This window comes from Egretta garzetta, unplaced genomic scaffold (genome assembly GCF_000687185.1).
Source record: "Egretta garzetta isolate BGI_Z169 unplaced genomic scaffold, ASM68718v1 scaffold299, whole genome shotgun sequence".
NCBI classification, from domain to species: Eukaryota; Metazoa; Chordata; class Aves; order Pelecaniformes; family Ardeidae; genus Egretta; species Egretta garzetta.
The window spans coordinates 2,345,837-2,354,109 of NW_009260696.1; the positions used below are offsets into that span (position 1 = coordinate 2,345,837).

The window sequence follows — 8,273 nt, forward strand, 5'->3', positions numbered from 1 at the left end:
GGTGCTGGAGCTACCCCCAGAGCAGCTGCGGAAGTTGGGGAATCGTAACTTTAAAACAGCAGAAAGAGACAGAGGAAAATCTTGTTGAGCTACTTTAAAATCTGTATGCACGGTTCTTCACCTACTTAAAATGTCTCTGGTTAAATCCTGTATTTCCTTACGTTGGCGTTTTCTCTGTTTTGCCCCAGGGCTGACTGATGTAACCAGCGGCTGCTGAAAGCTGCTGCGTTTTTATTGTGAGGAGTTTTCTTTTGTCCTGCCGCCTTACCTAGAGACTCTGATATCTCTCTTCATTTTTGCTGTGGCTTTTTCTTTTTTCTTTTTTTTTTTTTGTTTTTTGTTCCCCTGCTGTACTTCAACCGTATTCTTTTTGATGGTGTGGCATCTACATAGCCAAGCAGAGCCACAAGTAGCCCTTAAAATCCTGGCGCTATTGTGAATTGCAGGAACGCTGTCTCTGTGTTAGGGGAATTTAAAAGTAATTGAACTGGAAGAGCCAATGGAATTACTGCATCAGCGTAGTTTATATAAACAACTAAGAATACCGCAGAGCTCAGTGGCATAGTGGTAAAACTGTCTTCACCCAGTGCTGGCACCTGCCCCAGCGCTGAGCACATGCGGAGTTTTCATGGGGTAGGGCTTGTCCTCCCAGCAGAAGTGAAGGAAAAAAAAAAAATGTGGAAAAGAGCACTTAATAACTTCAATGAAAATAATTTTACCAGGGTGAAAATCGATGCACTTAAAAGTGAGTTTTTGCCTTCTAACTTAATAGTGAACTATACAATAATCTAATTGTAGGTTGAGGTGACTTTTTTTTTTATCTATGATCTTATGATCAAAAATACTTATTCATAAACATGACCTACCTCATGGACCTGCTGCATAGGTTATTTTTCCTTTGGCGATGAGAAGTATATAGCCAAGTATATGAAAGCCCAGAACTGACGTAGCGGAACAACAGATATGCCATTGACCAGCATTTCACGATCCATGTCAAAAGATGGTGAAGCTTTTAGGTGTCATCCTGCATGAACATGATGGAAGATCATACTTCTAATAGGTGTTGGGTGATGTCAGCTAGGGACTGCTTCTTCCTTGCCGTTGCAGAACTGGAGATACGCGTGAGTGGGTCTTTGCCTCTCTTCATCAGTGGCTAATTCTAAATCACACCTACCGATCTTGTTTGCTTGCTGGCCACGCAGGATGTGTAAAAGGCAGCACTGACAGACATGATGTCATCAAATGATGACATATGCTTTTTATACGGTGAATGCAGTTTTCTTACATTGGGCAGGATCCTTGTCCAAAGACACATTCCTTTGAACCGAATGTGCTAAAATCCAGCTTTCCTCATAAATGAGCTGCTTCAAGGAGGTTTTATAGTTGTCAGCCAGCTAGTCTAAAAGGCATCTGTGTGTTGGGAGGTGGTGTGAGGAGACTTGGTAGTGAATAAAATACTGTCTGCTGTTAGACTGGACCAGCTTTCATTTGGGAAAAAAACCCAAAACCTCCAGCAACTCTATTTCTGGAGACTATATCCCTTCATAAACGACTTTATTGATATAGGGAAGTCAGTAATTGGTCAAAAAGCGCTTTCCTCAATAGGACTAAATGTAAGGACATTAATTTCAAAGGATGTTGGCTGTGAACTCCAGCTGGTGCTCTGCTGGCGAAATAATAAGGTTAAACAAAATAACCCAAAACACTGAAGAGAACCAACTAAATATTTGTTTTTCTTCATTCTGGATAGACTCTTTAATGGAGACTGTCTAAAGGGAATTGTTAATCTGTAGACCAAAACAACTTTTTTTATACAGAACAGACATTGAATTGTACTTAATGTTTTTGTACAAAATTCAGCACGATCACCGCCAGAACACAAGACAGAATGCTGTTTGTTCCTCCGGAAGATGTTCTAACAAACTCCAGAAAGAACAGCTTTAATGTCATCACCACTGCTTGCATTGGCTTCTCTGTGCTCTTAAAGAGGTCTCTCCCTTTGCTACCTGCGCTGCTCAGATTTCTGGTACTCTGTTTGCTTACAGCAATGATTGACCTATTTCCATTAGCCTGGCTAATCATTAGTTGACTTAAAATTGACACCTCTTTTTGCGCTGGTGGCTGGAGTTTTTTTTGTTATGGTCTGGTGATGTTTTCCTTAGTGTTGTCTTCCCTTGCCGAGGCTGCCTGAAGATCTCACTGATGTTCTCTTTCCAATTGGTATTTAAGGTGTATCTTTTTGAATGCAAGTCTTGATTGCTATGATTTTCCCGTTCTTCCTCTGCTTTAATGCATGCGTTGACATCCTGTTGAGAATGGCATTTAAGAAGCCATAGGCCTGACAGCCGTGGCTAATGGCCTGAGACTGGTAGATCCTGTGGACGTTCAGCAGAGAAACAGTTCTTCAGGTGCTTAAGCTTGGATACGTTAGTACTTTCTGCATGCCATATCCTGGAGCTTTCCTGAGTAGGAAAATACACGGTTGAACATGACTTTAAGGTGGAATATTTCCACTGAGAATTAAAGCCAGACCACAGCTCATTCCTTAACCATTAAATTAAATTTCAAGAAGGATTTATGTGAGGGGAGGGAAGTTTGATTTCTTTAATTTGTCATGCCTTGCCTTTATAGCCTTACTCAAGCTTGGCTGAGATGCTAGTAATGACCCCAGACACTGTGTTTTGGTCATCGGTAATGTCCTTTTTCTGAAGTTCACTTGCACAGCCAGCTCAAAGTCCCCCTGTTGCACTGCTAAACTAGATTTTGTGTGTGTGTGTGTGTGCTCTGCTTGTGACGGGTGTTATCACACTGCTGCAAGCCTCTCCTTTCTTATTTTTTTAACTGCTAATCAGGCTGGTCTTCATTTACAGTTAATCTGAATGTATGTGCTTTGAGCAATACTGCTGTTCAAGAACATTCTTTTAAAAAAAACCAAACAACTTGAGTTATGTTTTATGGGAGGGGTTTAAAAAGAACTTCTTTTGCACAGAACTGTACCTGTGCTTTGTGCGGATTGAGATTGTTTCTAATTGTGATTCTGAACATTTTGCAGAACTGAGATAGTTGGATGACTTGAAACCCTCACCAAAAGCCTATCTGGCAGATTGAAGAACACCATTAGGCTGAGGGCAACAAACTCGGGAGGTTCGGTCGTTCTCCCCTGCGAGTGGACAGTGGTAGAAGGATGCTGGGGTTTCTTCCAGGATGCTGTCATCTGCCCTGTCTTCAGCACTGTGTTCGTTTGCTTCTCTTTTTCCCAGTTGCCACCTGGCAAAACTTCAGGTCTTTTCACATTGAGTGGTATTGTGTCTCCTCCTTAGAAGGGAATTTATTTTTTCATCCATGAAGACTATCCAGTTGAAACTTGGATTTAACAAGCTGCTGTTTTCAAGAGGCACTTAGGAGTCTGCTTCCAAGTTGGAGGCAGAGAAATGGAGCTGCTTTCAGGGCTGTAATGGGGCACTGCTGGAGCTGCTATTGTTCAGCCAGCTGCAGCACCCCTCTCCCGGTGCTCTCTGATATTCCCATGTTAGGAAGATCATCCAAATGTAATTTGAAGCTTGCCCTATAGCCAAGACAGACACTTCTGCCCCTCCTGCTGGTGGTAGCTCTGTTAACAACTGATTCCTTACTTATAACTTTGGCAGTACCAAAATTTTACATCAGTGATCTTAAATTGTTTTCATCTTTCCATGCTGAGTAGAGGAGTGCTGTCACATCTATGCATGCAGTTGGTACCAGGAACGAGACATTTAAAATTTCTCGAGTAGAATGTGTGAAGCTGCAATAGAATAAACTATTTGGATATAAGGTCCAGGACTATTTTTGTAGCACAGCTGTACAACTTTTTAACGTAGCGCGCTCTTTTTTTATTTTGGGGGGAGGAAAAGCATTTGAATCATCATAATGACTGCTTTTTGGTTCTGGTCTGTCTAGTAAATGCCATGCTGGGCTTCTGAACATGTGGGATCATTTTATGACTTCTGGAACTAGATCCTTTCTGACATTGGTTATTTGCTATTCTTTTAAGTGAAATGGAATTTATATAAAATCGCCACACTTCGTAACCAGTGGATGCCAGCTTGGAGTTGATTGCATAGCCCTGCACTTTTGTTTGTCATTGCTGGGGGGTGGGGGACAAGCTCCAAAAGGCAAACTCCATAGCCTCCAGTGTTTGAGCAAATCCAGTTGCTTCGACTGGATTTGTTCATGCGCAGCTGCTGTGTTCAGTTGAAAGGCTGTGTCAGGAGAGATTGCCTCTGTGGACTGAGGTCTGTGTGCCAACAAGGTCTAAAACCTTCTCAAGCCTACGAATCTCGTCTGTGTCTCTTTCTGTATCATCTCAAAGCAAAACAGTTTTCAGCTTTCCATCCTCCAGGGGCAGCCAGTTCTTGTGTGAAAATAGTACGTGATAAACTCCGCTTCCTCTGTTGCAGAAATGGAGACTTTCTGCTTGCGTTGCTGACTCTTCATGTGTCCTATTGTTTGAGCAGCTAATTTTTCATTCTTAGTCCTTTGTTTTTGGATTGCCCATTTTCCCATTTTCAGCTTCAGCACTGTAATAGAGATTTATTCCCATATTAGAGGACTAATTTGGAGAAACAGCATAGTTAAGGGGCCAGACTCTATCAGGAATGAAGCCTTTGTGCAGTTTATTTCCCAGTGATTTTTTTTTTCAACAGAATGTGTTTTAAGATCTGCTTGTTTTGGCTTAGGAGGACTGTGCTTTTCTTGACTTTATTGTTACAAAGCCCCAGAGCCTGGCAAGCCAAAAGATTCTGGAAGAGATGGACAGTGCTGCCTGTGGCCAAAGTCTGTTGGATTCCTGCTCTCTTTGACAGGTGGCTGTTGCTTGTGGTGTGGCTCTGTTCGTGTACATTATGGTGAAAGGAAAGAAGGGATATTCAGAGGGAAGAACAGGCAAAATCTGAGCGAGGAGAAAGGAGGCTGATGGGTTGGTGCCACCTGTCCTGATGCTGAGCCTGGAGAAATCCTATGGAGTGTAGTTATTTGACTTAATTCCTGGAGTTAGAAGCCCAGTTCCCCGTGGCTCTTCCACAGGCTTCACCCTTGTTTTCCCAGTGATGGCAGGGAGATCCTAGGGTGACTAGGCTATTGGGCTGTTCCTAAGCCTCTGCACAGCTCTTAGTTGAATTTGGATTCTGCTTCTCTGGTGCTTAGTGGCCAGCTGGGGTTAAACCACAACAGTTTTGCAGACCCATGCTGCACGTTCCTAGGTGTTACAAAACGCTGAAAATGCTCCTTGGTAGGAAATACTGATTTTATCTGGAGGGTTGTGTTAGCACTGGGTCAGCTTCCAGCTTGAAAATGCCTTTCAGCAACAGCTTTTCCTTGAAGTCATTATGCCTTAGCTAGTGGTTTCACGTAGTCATCGGTGGTGTTTTACAGAGTTACCTTAAGTCTCAGCATGTCTTCTGTAATGAAACTGGAATTTTTGATTTGGAACAAGCTGCACTTGGAACAGCTGTCATCAAGAGAAGAAAAAATCCTTGGCAGAAACCATTACCAGCTGTGTCCTTAATGTATCAGAGTAACACCTGGTTAACTAGTTCTTTGTTAGAAACTCCTTAAAGTTAGCAGATACACTTACTTATATTAGAGATGTAGTACTCTGTAAAATTTTTATATAGGTGCTGTCCTTCAAAATTTTTCTTTAATACTTGCCAATTCACTAGAGAATGTCAGAGCCCACCACATCCTGTGCTGAACGGGTTAATCGTAACTTTCCAAACAATGTCTGACAAGATGATGGCCTTAAAGAATTCCCTGGCATACACAGCATCCGGGTGGATTTTTATTTTTCTGTCTATCTGTGAACAGGCCAAGGGGTAACTGCACTGCAGAGAACTCAATAGCGAGCTTCTAAGCTGAGTTTTCCTTGTAGTTTATATAGATTCCAGCCAGACTTTTAATGAAACTGCTTATTACTCTGCTTTGAGAGAGGCTGCTGCATCTTGGGACCTGCTGCTTGATATGTTTGCCGCTGTTCACAAAAGCAGCTACTTCTGGCAACAGCTTGTAATTTAACAATATTCTTGATTACAGATGGCCACTGCACAATACCCTTTGCAGCATGAATGGAGCTGCACATTAAGGGTAATGTCTGGTAACACAGCAGCTTGCGAATGTGTATTTTTCTCCCTTATTTTCCAGTGCATGCACATAAGTACCATTGTACTAATGGAGCAAAAAGTGCTAGTTTCATTCTCCATCTCAGCGGTGTCTTGCCTCCCAATATCAGGAGGGTCTAAATGCTGTTGGGATGAGGTTGTTTTGTCTGCTGTGATTAGGTCAAATATGCATGCGATTTGTTCTCTTTCTGCTAAAGGAATCTGCTAGATATTTTTATCCTTGAGAGGCCACGTGCTCAGTTTTGCTCTGGTTAAGCACAAGTATGTCAGAAATAGTTATTTCTTCTGCTCAGAAGGGAGGATTTTGCCTTGTTCTAATGGGCGGGGTTTTACCCTTTCTCAGCACAGGTAAACAGTCATAACCCTATTTCTTAGCAGTCTGTTCCATTAATGTAGCTGCAGAGAAGGTGAGGTGTGTGAAGAGGGTGGAGGGAAGGGGTGGAAGCTGATGTGACTTCAGGCAGCTAAAAGCTGCTACTCAAATGGGGACGTGCAAGCACTGCGAGTCCCCTGTCAGTAGGGAGCCTGCTCCAAGGCAAAGCGAGCAGCTCTTCCTCCACTGTTAAAGCCTGCCTGGGTTAAATAAATGTCCCTTTCTTGCTTTGCTGCGCCCTATTTCAGCAGAGTGAGCTGTTCTATAAGAGTGCTCCGCTACCTTTTTCACCTTCGCTTCCAGCAATGTTTCTCGGCCATCCTTATTGGATTTACTACAGAGGACTAAATCGTGAGCTGTATCAGTAGCAAAGGTAGCTATGGTGGGGGAAAAGCGAACATACTCATCTGAAGATGCTTTCTCTCTTAAAACCTTCCAGTGCAACTTGCCCTCTTGATGGATGAATTGCTAGTCTTGTTTTCTGTGAAAACTCCTTAAGTCTGTACGCTTCATTCATTGATGCTGTGTGGTTGCTAAGGTGCGACGCTTCCAGGATCTCTAGAGAAACTGCTTGGGTATCAGCGTGAGGAACCATTTCAGGATTGGTAACAAGATCCTATTTTCTCAAAAGGTTCTAGCTCCTCCAAGTTAGGAAAAGGTAAGGAAAAATACGTTGCCTTATTTTGAGATGACTTCATATACAGCAGGCATAATTAGCTGATGTGAAATGAATCTTGAACAGGCTGCTTGTTGTTGAACAGAGGCAGTGACTGACCTTGAGGGGCTGCCCTCCCTCTGGGCATTTTTCTTGCCTGTTCTCACAGCTGGGTGGGTGAAAAGTCCATCTTTAAGCTCTGTAGTTTTAACTCTGTGTTTCCTGCTAACAGGGTCACCTTGTCCTCCACGGAGTGTTACATCGTGCACGAGATCTACAATGGAGAGAATGCTCAGGACCAGTTTGAGTATGAGCTGGAGCAGGCCCTGGAAGCGCAGTACAAGTACATAGTGATAGAGCCCACTCGCATTGGGGATGAGACGGCCCGCTGGATCACTGTCGGGAACTGCCTGCACAAGACCGCCGTGTTAGCGGGCACCACCTGTCTCTTCACCCCTCTGGCACTTCCAGTAGATTATTCTCACTACATCTCCCTGCCGGCTGGTGTTCTGAGCGTGGCTTGCTGCACCCTTTACGGTATCTCTTGGCAATTTGATCCCTGTTGCAAGTACCAAGTAGAGTACGATGCCTATAAACTTTCCCGCCTGCCCCTGCATACGCTCACCTCCTCCACCCCGGTGGTGCTGGTGAGGAAGGACGACCTGCACAGAAAGAGACTGCATAACACGATAGCACTCGCTGCCCTGGTGTACTGTGTAAAGAAGATCTATGAGCTCTATGCCGTATGACTTCAGCAGGGAAGAGAGAAACCCACAAAGACGAGTGTATTAAGACTCCCACAGTAACATTTTGTTTTTCCTCTTTGAGAAGCGGTGGAGACTGGGAAGGATTTGGTTTAATAGAGCTGTTATTTTTAAAAATAACACATCACTGGTGCACCAAGGTTTTTCAGTTCTTCGTTACACTTAAGATGTGGATGTGTGGTGACTTGAGAGCTGTATGTTAGGCCATGGGAGTCCAATCCAGCAGTGAAATGTCGATGAAAGAAGGCTATAGAGAGAGGGGGTGTGAGAGGCTTTTTTTTTTTTTTTTTTTTTTTTTTGGAAACTTTAAATTTTTTTTTTTTTTTTTT

At 43.2% G+C, this 8,273-nt stretch overlaps 1 protein-coding gene across 1 annotated transcript; it reads left to right on the forward strand.

Annotated features, from left to right (window-relative positions):
- Nucleotides 1–6,634: 6,634 nt before the first annotated feature.
- On the forward strand, nucleotides 6,635–8,221 carry TMEM11 (transmembrane protein 11). Its single transcript, XM_035901347.1, has 2 exons — nucleotides 6,635–6,668; nucleotides 7,307–8,221. The coding sequence occupies exons 1-2, from the start codon at nucleotides 6,635–6,637 to the stop codon at nucleotides 7,927–7,929; spliced, it is 657 nt and encodes a 218-aa protein (XP_035757240.1). The 3' UTR covers nucleotides 7,930–8,221.
- Nucleotides 8,222–8,273: the final 52 nt, after the last annotated feature.